The sequence below is a fragment of the Salmo salar genome, chromosome 03 (assembly GCF_965601325.2).
Source record: "Salmo salar chromosome 03, fSalSal1, whole genome shotgun sequence".
Classification (NCBI taxonomy): Eukaryota; Metazoa; Chordata; class Actinopteri; order Salmoniformes; family Salmonidae; genus Salmo; species Salmo salar.
This window is the reverse complement of record NC_138293.1, coordinates 26,397,573-26,410,503: the sequence shown is the minus strand read 5'-3', so window position 1 is coordinate 26,410,503 and position 12,931 is coordinate 26,397,573. Positions and strand designations below refer to the sequence as shown.

General features: G+C 40.7%; 1 protein-coding gene across 1 annotated transcript in view; it reads left to right on the top strand.

Moving 5' to 3' along the window:
- The window catches only part of LOC106599359 (XK-related protein 4), a 95,918-nt gene that overhangs the window by 73,513 nt on the left and 9,474 nt on the right, over window positions 1–12,931 (top strand). The window contains exon 2 of the mRNA XM_014190558.3: window positions 3,461–3,660. Within this exon, the coding sequence (XP_014046033.2) occupies window positions 3,461–3,660 (200 nt within the window). The remainder of the gene's footprint in view (window positions 1–3,460; window positions 3,661–12,931) is intronic.

Sequence of the window (12,931 nt, the reverse complement as noted above, 5' to 3'; positions counted from 1 at the left end):
TTCAAAGATTTTGTGGGTTTTTGAAACACGCAAAACACCAGTATCATCAACAACAGTGAAGATGCGACTCTGGGATGCTGGCCTTCTAGGCAGAGTTGCAAAGAAAAAAACATATCTCAGACTGGCAAATAAAAAGAAAAGATTAAGATGGGCAAAAGAACACAGACACTGGACAGAGGAACTTGAAGGCCAGCATCCCGGAGTTGCCTCTTCACTGTTTACGTTGAGACTGGTGTTTTGCAGGTACTATTTAATGAAGCTGCCAGTTGAAGACTTGTGAGGCATCTGTTTCTCAAACTAGACACTCGAATGTACTTGTCCTCTTGCTCAGTTGTGCACCGGAGCCTCCCACTTCTCTTTTTATTCTGGTTAGAGACAGTTTGCGTGTTCTGTGAAGGGAGTAGTACACAGCGTTGTACAAGATCTTCAGTTTCTTGGCAATTTCTCACCTGGAATAGCCTTCATTTCTCAGAACAAGAATAGACTGACGAGTTTCAGAAGAAAGTTCTTTGTTTCTGACCATTTTGAGCCTGTAATCTAACCCACAAATGCTGATGCTACAGATACTCAACTAGTTTATAGAAGGCCAGTTTTATTGCTTCTTTAATCAGCACAACTGTTTTCTGCTGTGCTAACATAATTGCAAAAGGGTTTTCTAATGATCAATAAGCCTTTTAAAATTATCAACTTGGATTAGCTAACACAACGACCATTGGAACACAGGAGAGATGGTTGCTGATAATGGGCCTCTGTACGCCTATGTACAGTTGAAGTCGGAATTTTACGTACATCTTAGTCAAATACATTTAAACTCAGTTTTTCACAATTCCTGACATTTAATCCCAGTAACAATTCCCTGTCTTAGGTCAGTTAGGATCACCACTTTATTTTAAGAATGTGAAATGTCAGAATAATAGTAGAGAGAATTATTTATTTCAGCTTTTATTTCTTTTATCACATTCCCAGTGGGTCAGACGTTTACATCCACTCAATTAGTATTTGGTAGCATTGCCTTTAAATTGTTTAACTTGGGTCAAACCTTTCGGGTAGCCTTCCACCAGCTTCCCACAATAAGTTGGGTGAATTTTGGCCCATTCCTCCTGACAGAGCTGGTGTAACTGACTCAGGTTTGTAGGCCTCCTTGGTCGCACACACTTTTTCAGTTCTGCCCTCAAATGTTCTATAGGATTGAGGCCAGGGCTTTGTGATGACCATTCCAATACCTTGACTTTGTTGTCCTTAAGCCATTTTGCCACAACTTTGGAAGTATGCTTGGGGTCATTGTCCATTTGGAAGACCCATTTGCAACCAAGCTTTAACTTCCTGACTGATGTCTTGAGATGTTGCTTCAATATATCCACATAATTTTCCATCCTCATGATGCCATGTATTTTGTGAAGTGCACCAGTCCCTCCTGCAGCAAAGCACCCCCACAACATGATGCTGCCACCCCCGTGCTTCACGGTTGGGATGGTGTTCTTCAGCTTGCAAGCTTCCCCCTTTTTCCTCCAAACATAACAATGGTCATTATGGCCAAACAGTTCTATTTTTGTTTCATCAGACCAGAGGACATTTCTCCAAAAAGTATGATCTTTGTCCCCATGTGCAGTTGCAAACAGTGTCTGGCTTTTTTATGGCATACTATTGTTTGTACAGATGAACGTGCTACCTTCAGGCATTTGGAAATTGCTCCCAAGGATGAACCAGACTTGTGTAGGTTTACAATTTTCTTTCTGAGGTCTTGGCTGATTTCTTTTGATTTTCCCATGATGTCAAGCAAAGAGGCACTGAGTTTGAAGGTTGGCCTTGAAATACATCCACAGGTACAGCTCCAATTGACTCAAATGATGTCAATTAGCCTAACAGAAGCTTCTAAAGCCATGACATCATTTTCTGGAATTTTTCAAGCTGTTTAAAGGCACAGTCAACTTAGTATATGTTAACTTCTGACCCACTGGAATTGTGATACAGTGAATTATAAGTGAAATAATCTGTCTGTAAAAAATTGTTGGAAAAATTACTTGTGTCATGCACAAAGTAGATGTCCTAACCGACTTGCCAAAACTATAGTTTGTTAAACAATAAATTTGTGGAGTGGTTGAAAAACTAGTTTTAATGACTCCAACCTAAGTGTATGTAAACTTCCGACTTCAACTGTAGATATTCCATAAAAAATATGCCGTTTTCAGCTTCAATAGTCAGTTACAACATTAACAATGTCTACACTGTATTTCTGATCAATTTTATGTTATTTTAATGGACAAAAAAAATGCTTTTCTTTCAAAAACAAGGACATTTCTAAGTGACCCCAAACTTTTGAACGATAGTGTTTATCAAAAACATTATTAAATTTACTTAACAATCACATCACTGTCTCTGTGTTTGTTTCTTGCCACACTGTCAGTATTCACAGGATCAACTGCAATAGCACTACGTAATTCACACCAAATCCATGTGCATCCTTAGGTATACCTAACACACAGGATAACACAACACAACAGCAGGCAGCCTCTTACTGCTAAATGCATTCTGTTGCATAGGAACTGTAAAACCCAATATGAGAAATTAATCCTGGTCAAATGAATTGTAGATAGAATTGTAAAAGAATGAAGAGAGATGACAAGGGCTGCATGAAAACTGTAATATGATATGATTCTTTAAATACTGTACATGTATAAAACTCTATGATATGATTCTTTATATACTGTACATGTATAAAACTCTAATATGATATGATTCTTTATATACTGTACATGTATAAAACTCTATGATATGATTCTTTATATACTGTACATGTATAAAACTCTATGATATGATTCTTTATATACTGTACATGTATAAAACTCTAATATGATATGATTCTTTATATACTGTACATGTATAAAACTCTAATATGATATGATTCTTTATATACTGTACATGTATAAAACTCTAATATGATATGATTCTTTATATACTGTACATGTATAAAACTCTAATATGATATGATTCTTTATATACTCTACATGTATAACCGAACAGGGGATTCTTAGCTGTTACGCCAAAAGATCCAGACTTTTTGACAAGGTCACTGCTGGTGCTTTTCCGTCTAGACTTACCCCCACACCAGGGTGTCACCAGTGTTTTATGTTAATGTAAGCTCCAGTGTTATTGTGTTTTCATCAGGAGTGTGACACAACAGAGGAGAATCAACAACATCTGCGTCATCAGGGCTGTTTTGTAAGAAGGTGTTAAAGTCCACAGTTAGCCTTTGTTATGTAAATGTTGGCTGAAAAGTACACAGGGCCTTGCCTTGGCTCCAAGTCAGAGCTGGTCCACTGGAGTCATGGCCCAGTGAGACATGGGGCCAGCCCGTGTAGATTGAAACAGAAAAGTTTGAGCCTATTGGTTAAAACACTGGGGTAAATCCTCGGTGGAACTGTAATTTGGCTCATGGATGAATTGTTTCCTTTTATTCCAGGTATTTCCATGCCATCTACCTGGGCATCCGGAGCCGGCGCAGTGGGGACCATGACCGCTGGAGGTTCTACTGGAGGATGGTGTACGAGTTCGCTGACGTCAGCATGCTGCATCTCCTGGCCACCTTCCTGGAGAGCGCTCCTCAGCTGGTCCTGCAGCTCTGCATCATCATCCAGACCCACAAACTGCAGGCCGTCCAAGGTACTGGCTGGAACCACACCCTGTATTAACACTCTCCCTCTCACTCCACCTATCTGCCACTGTATACATACTGTAAATACACAGGCCATCCAACATACTTTCTGAAAACCCCAATTTCTAACACTCTCTCCATTTTCACTACTCCCATTCACTATTCCCATTCTGTCTGTTGTAAAGCAGTCCCACTGCACTGTTAGGGTTTCACAGGTTGGCATGTATCGATTGCCACAGTTTAAAAGAACACACCCACCCAGGTGTTATATTGTAAGCCAGGACTGTATGGAATACTTATTTGTTAGTGTAAACAAAAGCACATCAATGTAATGTCTGCTCTTGGAAATGCAGCCATAATGTAATGCACAGACAGGGAGTGGTCCTCTCTCCGATGCAAAGAATCATGTTTAATTATACTAACTGGGCTGACACACACACACACACACACACACACACACACACACACACACACACACACACACACACACACACACACACACACACACGGGGAGGGAAGCTGGCCACATTTAGGCCAGTGGAAGGCTTCCAGTCCTGCTGTGGGCTTAAACGATACAACAAGTCTTCTCCTTGTCCGTCATCCACTCATCCACTCCACAGTCTTGCTTTGCGCTGCCTTCTCTGCTGTGCTGAGTCACTGGAAGGAGAGTCTTTGCTGCACTTAAGAGGCACTTATGCTGTTTCTGCTATGTTAAAGAAGATTTGGCCTCCTCTGACGTTAGCGGAGAGGAGAGGAGAGGAGAGGAGAGGAGAGGAGAGGAGAGGAGAGGAGAGGAGAGGAGAGGAGAGGAGAGGAGAGGAGAGGACAGGACAGGACAGGACAGGACAGGACAGGACAGGAGAGGAGAGAGGAAAATTCTGTGATCAGCTTGAGAGGGAGAGAAAAAAGAATAGATAGGATGCTGACGTGACTGTGGATCCTCCCATCCTCGGCTCACCTAGACTTGAGGACTCTCCCATGTAGCCTCACTGACCTTGGCTTGACCTCCCAGTTTCAGTCCCCCATACCGTTTTGCTCATAAACAGTTTTCTATAAAAATACATGAAAATGTGGTTGTTCAATGTTGGCTCCTCTAATGTACGGTGTGTTATACATTTGGTTTCTATCACCAACGAGACCTGGCCATTAGATATCTGGACCCCCTAGGTCTCTCTAACCTCGATTGACCTCAGGTAGCATCACTCACAGGACTCCTCAAATGCTTTGAGGGAGGACCAGTGTTAAAAGAAAATATTCAATCAATGTTCACTTTTAATACCTGGTCTAAACCCTTGTAGAGTTTTCTTACTTCCTTTCCATTTACTATTGACTGCAACAGTACCATTCCCATTTGAAGAGAATGTGGAACTTTCTGTTGACATGATGCAGCATGTTAATCTGTCTCTATGTATGGGGTTTTCAGTCCATTCATTTGTTCTCATTCATTTCTCAGGAGACTGGAGACTGTAACAACATATTTACAGCATACAATCATCTTGTCATCTAATAAGATGAGGGCTATATAATAACAACAAAAATTCATGACAGTCTCTCTCGCTTGCTCTCTCTCTCTACTTCTCTTTCTTTCTTTCTTTCTTTCTTTCTTTCTTTCTTTCTCACTCTCTCTCTCTCGCTCTCCCTCTCTCATTATTTCTTATAATGTTTCCCTACCCCTCTCTAAGTTTCCATAGCTACTGTGGTTTTATCCCACACTAGCAGTCAGCCAGCCCTCATCAGTCGTCAGATTTTCCTCTTTTACACTCTGTCAGAGTGACACACTTCCTTCCTGGGAGAAGAAATATTCTCCAGGAGGCCTATCTAACCAGCTCCTGTAAGTGAGCAATTCTTCAGCTTGACTGTATTTCTTGCAGCACTTTTCCTGAATTACCACCTACTTTGTCTTCACTGCAATCATAAGTACTATCCCCAGGTGAAAAATAAAGGGTATTCGGCAACCCAACTCTGCCCGGAGTCAAGAGTACAGTGCAGTTGGTTGCCTATAGTATGAATATGAAAACACATTTCACGTGGTTACTCTTATATTGGAAAAGAACAGGAGAAATTAGAGATAGTGTTGAGATTTTACAACACTATGTGATAACAGAGTGAGCTACCATCGATAGCTTTTTGAAATGCAAGCCAAGTCCTACCTTCTGTGTTAAGAAACCATTTAACCCAGTGGCATATCACCGCTCATTTGTCTAAAGCATTTAGGTAGAACAATACAGCCTATATAATCTGATGAATTAGCCCCTGTGTTTAAACACCCACCATAGTAAGGATGAGCTTGCTTTCTCCCTTTCCAAATAACTGTGTGTTAATGTGTTTGATAAGGCTGGCTCAGGCCCCCTGTGTTTGCTCTTTAAATGACTTGTCTTCATTCCTCTCTCTGCTAGATAAGTTAATTGAGGTAATGTCTTCTTCTTCTTCACCACAACAGTCTGTCTGACTCTCTCCCCTGTTCTGGATTTATTTTAGAAGGCCAATCCTGGCTGTTTTTCAAATCCCTGCAGTTAAGCAAGATGTTCTTTTGATCATGCGGCCATGATCTCTCTCTCTCCTCGGTCTCTGTCTCTGTCTCTCTCTCTCTCGCTGTCTCTCTCTCATTTCAATTTAAGAGCTTTATTGGCATGTGAAACATATGTTTATATTGCCAAAGCAGTTGAAATAGATAATAAACAAAAGTGAAATAAACAAAAAATGAACAGTAAACATTACACTGACAAAAGTTCAAAAAGAATAAAGACATTTCACAGGAAATATGTGTCTCTAATATGGTCATACATTTGGCAGGAGGTTAGGAAGTGAAGCTCAGTTTCCACCTCATTTTCTGGGCAGTGTTTTGGGGGATATTTTCTGCAGAATTATGCATGCAGAGTCTCAATTTGGTGTTTGTCCTATTTTGTGAATTCTTGCCTTGTCTCTCAGATCGTTCAGAGCTTTGTGGAAGTCTCTCTCTCTCTCTCTGATGTCTCAACTCATTGCATTCCTATTTTGACCAATTTATGAGGAATATTCTGGTAATTCTACAATCGCTTCACATTCTATTTTCCAAAAAGGAGACATATTCTTCCAACCTTGAAAATGCTAGGGATTCCTTTCACATCAGAGCAGCATTCACTTCGTTTGAAGTCAATCCAGGACAAGGAATTCCATTTTGTATGCATCGATAAGATACTGTGTGATGTCTCAGGAAGATCAAATAACTTATTTTTGGACATCACAGTCTGAGTAGCGGCTACAGATGTCGTATTATTCAACCTTTGAAACCAGATAAGAAGATAAAAGTAGAAGTTGCCCTAAGATTTAAAGACATGCTACGGTACTTTGGCGACTAGTAAGTCTTTTAAACCTGCTGCTTTGGGCTGGATGTGTCAATGTGTAGTTCATACATGCATAATCTATGAGCAGAATTACTGTCTTACCTCAGTTAGCCAAGAAATCTCTACACTCTTAGAAAAAGGATTCCAAAAGGGTTCTTTGGCTGTCCCGATATTATAACCCTTTTGGGTTCCATGTAAAACCCTCTGTGGAAAGGGTTCTACATTGAACCCAAAAGGGTTCTACCTGGAATCAAAAGGGCTCTACCTGGAAACAAAAATAGTTATTCAAAGGGTTCTCCTATGGGACAGCCGAAGAACCCTTTTAGGTTCTAGATAGCACCTTTTGAAAGCGACTGATTTGGTTGGGTCAAATTGTGTTGCTGTCCTGGGGCTCTGTAGGGTCTGTTTGTGTTTCTGGAAGCTGTGCAGAGCCATTTTTTCCTACATTTACCCACACGTGGGGCAGCCCCCTAGCAATTCAAGTTTCAGCCAATGAGCTTCAGCCCCTCGCAATTTGAGGGACAGCTAATAAGACGCACACACAGTAGAGAGAGAGAGCATTTGTGACGTAGTACGCAATTTTCGGGGGCCACTTTTGGTTTGTGGTGATACTTTCAGACTACTAGCTAAAAAGTATACAAAAGTACCAGAGAATATTTTTTAAGTATCACTGAGAGAGTTATCTAGAGATTAAGTTATACAGCTCTGTTGCTTGCAGTGAGAAATCCATAGTGTCGTTTTATAAAAGCAGTGACAAGCCAAGGAACTATCAGTAACACTATGGTTGCCAAAGGCATGGGTCGATGAGGAGAAAACCACTCTGACAAAGCTCAACTGTACAGTATACCAGGAAGCAGACACTCATGAGCGTTTTATTTCCTATATCCATTTCCCAGTGCTGTCAACAGTAATGACCTTGCTGCTGCTGCTGAAGCAGGTATTTCCCATCAGTTAGTTATTTTACTGTTAAGTCCGCCATGTGGAAGATACTAAGGAGACACAGGCTCCGTCTGAAATGACAATTCCCTATGTAGTGCTTATACTCTATAGTACCTTATATAGTACTTTTGGGCAGATCCTTTGCTGTCCGAAATGGCCCACACTTCCCTGTATAGTGCACTAGTCTGGTTAAAGGTAATGCACTGCATATGGAATAGGGTGCCATTTGGGACGTTGCAGCCCCAGACTGTGCTGCAGTGATGCTGCTGTGGTTTACATAACCCCCTCTCCTCCCTGGTCCCCAGCCCGCCCCATTCCCCAAATTACTGTAGCTTCTGTGAGCAGGACGAGCAGAGAGGAGAGGAGCATTACATGACCAGTCAAATCACACAGCCCAGTAACCAGGAAGCATGCTACTGGACCATTCCAGCCAGGCAGGTTCTTCTGGCTTTGGCTTCCCTCCCCTCATCGAGATGCACTTCACATTTGTGTGTGAGGGCAGAGGAGGGGCTATGCTTCCTTCCGCAGAAACACTTGCACACACACACACACTCACACGCATGCACTAAACTAAACGCATGCCAGACATGCACAAACACACGCACGCAGGGCCTAGCTCCAGAATAAGAATCACAGCCCCCTCCTAGTCCCCTGACACTCCTGGCCTCAGCCTGTTAATTATCCCACTCCACACAGTAGTCATTAAACCCTTTCATCATGCCCCAACAGCCAACAGCTAATGGCCTGGCCTGCATCTAACTGGGTTAAACACTGTCATTAATCAATGACAAGCAAATACACACATGTAAATAAATAGACCAATCGATATAGTAGATACAGTTGATTATAAAAAAGTATCTGCTTAAAGGCATAGTTATATTATTGATAGATAGACAGACAGCCGTCTGATTCTCCCAGCTCAATGTACTGTATATGGTGGACAGACAGTAGTGGACGAAGAAAGACAATTATTTTCTGTCATGTTTAATGAACATGTTGTCCTACTGTATACATCACACCATCCAGTTCTGACATCCTGAAAAGGAGAGAGAGGACGTCTCTCTTAAAAAACGGACTCGGTTTGACTTTGAAGTGAAATTTACTAGAAAGCGCAGGAGTCAGCCATATGTTCACGTCTGATAACAAAATGTAATTGACTGTAAAGGTCCTGGGTGTTAAAGGCCAGGAACAGGGAGATAAGTAATGAATATAGTTCAATGTAATCCCATAGAGACTTATTTAGGAGACATTACACAAAGGGAAGCTACAGAAAGGATAATAGGCTAACACTTTGCCATACTGTAAGGCTCCTTGAGTAATGTGACAGGGTTGATATTGCACCAAAATGCATGCTCCGAAGAGCCGTGGTGCCACATAAACATCCATCCACAAGGAGGAAAAGAGTTTTAAGTGAGGCACTAAAAAAAGATCTTCAATGTATGTACATATCAAAGCATGAAGATGTCCTATATTTTCCATTTCATCTAAACTCTTCGTTTACATTTGGAGGGGTGTTTGGGTGGCTTTCATTTTCAACTCTTGAAGCTGGATTTACTAATCCATATGCAGGATAATTAATTGATTATGTATGAGGTCGTTTCTATATGGACAGAAAGTGTCTGTAGCAGCCACATCATAACCCAAAATCTAGGTTAGACAGACAAATATCTTTCCCACAGCAGTGCAGTCTAGAGAATGTTAAGTATTCCGTGCCATCATCATGTTTTTCTCTCACTTTTCTCTCACTTTTCCCACTGAAGCACAGCTTGTTGCCAGATCTTTGTGGATGAGGCTCCACTTCACAGTGGTAGCTCTAACTCTGTATTGTAAGAGGAGCCAAGGGAGCTGTGTTAAAATGAATAGCAATCATCTTCATTTCAATGTGGTCTGATCTGATCGAACCTTTAAAGGCACAACCTAGTCCACCCAGCCAGGCCTTTAGACTATTGGATGAACTGAGGCTATCGGCGCAGCTCGACCAGTCTTCATTCACCAGATCGCTTCACTCTCTCTTTGCTCTTGAAAATGTAATAAAGCAACAGAGCAAGTGTGTTTACTGAGAGGCCTAGCTGCCTAGACTTATGGCAAAGAGTAAGTGACTGTCATGCGCCGTAATAACGACTGTTCCTCACTTTTTATTTGCTCAACGATTGAATAACATGGTTTATTAAGCTTCCCAAAGAAAATGGAGAGTGGGCCGAATGGGGACATTCCATTCTGAACAGCCTGATGGAAAATAAGCCTTAACTTTTAATTGGATACAAAGCTGTTGCAATTAAGTTTTCAGAGCCACTCGTGTTAATGGGAAGCCATCTTCGTTTGGCATGGTCCAACAGCACCATTGTATAATTGCCAGAGAGAGGTCCAGGTCTACATCCAAAATGGCACCCTATTCCCTATATAGTGGGGGGCTCTATAGTGGGCTCAAAAGTAGTGCACTATAGGGAATAGGGTACTATTTGGGATGTATCCCAGGATTTTATATGGTCCTCCTCCGTGTGATTAAAGGGTTGCATGAACTTGAATGGCTGCCAATTAGCCTCTTATTGCTCCTGCTTTCAGTATTTATAGTCAAATTGTAGTCTAAAGAGTTTCCCTTGAATCCCTAGGGGTTTACAGAGGAATAATAAACAGTAGATGTATTCAACAGAATTTACTTCACAAAGCTAGTAAAATGCAGTCATTTCAGTCTGTCGACTTGTTCTTTCTCTAATGTCTGTTCTAGTACTTGTCAGTCTGTGTGTGTGTGGGCTGTTGTCTCCCTCTGGTATCGAGGCCAGGAGATGGTCTCCTCTCACTCTTGATAGAGGACGATCACTCCAGCAACATGAGCACTTAGTAACCATGGCACCCAGCTCCTCAGAGAAACCCAGTGTCATCACTCTCCAGCCAGGCTTCCCTGGGCCTCTGCCATCATCACAGCCATCTTTACTGGAGTTAACTGAGTACCCAGTAACAATAAAGTCCCTCAGTTCAGATATTTCAGTGCTAAACACCACTAGTGGGCCTTGTGAATTGCTGTATTTTACAGGCAGCTTGGAAAAGAATGGGGTTAATATTGAGCTAATTGTGCTGTGGAGATTCACTGATTTAGATATCAGTGGTGTAAAGTCCTTAAGTAAAAATACTTTAAAGTACCACTTAAGTTGTTTTTTGGGGTATCTGTAGTTTACTATTTATACTTTTGACAACTTTTACTTCACTACATTCCTATATAAAAGTATGTACTTTTTACTTCTGTTAGGTTATAGCCTTATTCTAATATTGATTAAAGTGTTTTTTTCCCTCATCGATCTACACACAATACCCCTTAATGATTAAGAAAAACTGTTTTTTAGATTTTTTTTGCTAATTTATAAAAAATAAAAATAAACTTAAATATCACATTACCATAAGTATTCAGACCCTTTACTCAGTACTTTGTTGAAGCACCTTTGGTAGGGATTACAACCTCGAGTCTTCTTGGGTATGACGCTATAAGCTTGGCACACCTGTATTTGGGAAGTTTTTCCCATTCTTCTCTGCAGATCCTCTCAAGCTCTGTCAGGTTGGATGGGGAGCGTTGCTGCACAGCTATTTTCAGTTCTCACCAGAGATGTTCGATTGGGTTCAAGTCCGGGCTCTGGCTGGAACACTCAAGGACATTCAGAGACTTGTCCCGAAGCCACTCCTGCATTGTCTTGGCTGTGTGCTTAAGTTCCAGTCTGAGGTCCTAAGTGCTCTAGAACAGATTTTCATCAAGGATCTCTCTGCACTTTGCTCTGTTCATCTTTGCCTCGATCCTGACTAGTCTCCCAGTCCTTGCCACTAAACAACATCCCCACAGCATGATGCTGCCACCACCATGCTTTACCGTAGGGATGGTGCCAGGTTTCCGTCTGGTCACTCTATCATAAAGCCCTGATTGGTGGAGTGCTACAGAGATGGTTGTCCTTCTGGAAGGTTCTCCCATCTCCACAGAGGAACTCTAGAGCTCTGTTAGTGACCATCTTGTCTCTGAGCTCTACGGACAATTCCTTCGACCTTATGGTTTGGTTTTTGCTCTGACATGCACTGTCAACTGTGGGACCTTATATAGACAGGTGTGTGCCTTTCCAAATCATGTCCAATCAATTGAATTTACCACAGGTGGACTCCAATCAAGTCGTAGAAACATCTCTAGGATGATCAATGGAAACAGGATGCGACTGAGCTCAATTTCGAGTTTCATAGCAAAAGGTCTGAATACTTATGTAAATAAGGTATTTATATTTTACATTGTTTATAAATTAGCAAAAATGTCTAAAAACCTGTTATTCGCTCTGTCATTATCTTGTATTTTGTGTAGATTGCTGAGGATTTTTATTTATTTAATCAATTTTGGAATAAGGCTGTTACGTAAAAAATGTGGATAATGTCAAGGGGTCTGAATACTTTCCAATGGCACTGTATTTTAGCAATTACATTTACTTTTAATACTTAAGTATATTTCAACCAAATACTTTTAGACTTTTACTGAAATAGTATTTTACTGGGTGACTTTCACTTTTACTTGAGTAATTTTCTAATAAGGTATCTTGACTTTTATTTTTTTTACTTTTTTTTCCACCATTGGTAGATATTGCTATGCAGTTCCTCCCCCTAAGGTCTATGGTCCCGGGGCTGGGTTTCTACTAAGCTAACATATGGAATTGTTTTAAGATGGTCATACAAAGGATCATTTAGCTATTTTAATTAGAATTTTAGGACCCCTGTAGGTATATAAAAAAATATATTACAAAATGATTTGATGAAACATTGAATTTGCCCTTACTTCTATTAGCCCATAGAAACGCATTGAAAAACAGATTCATACATGGGGAATAAAAGATAGTCCAAAATTTAATTTAAAAAAAGTATGTTTTGAAGTGTCTGTCTTTTATCTGAGAGATATAGGAAAGCTCCAAAACAAATATATATATATATATATATATATATATATATATATATACAGACTACCATTCAAAAGTTTGGGGTCACTTAGAAATGTCCTTGTTTT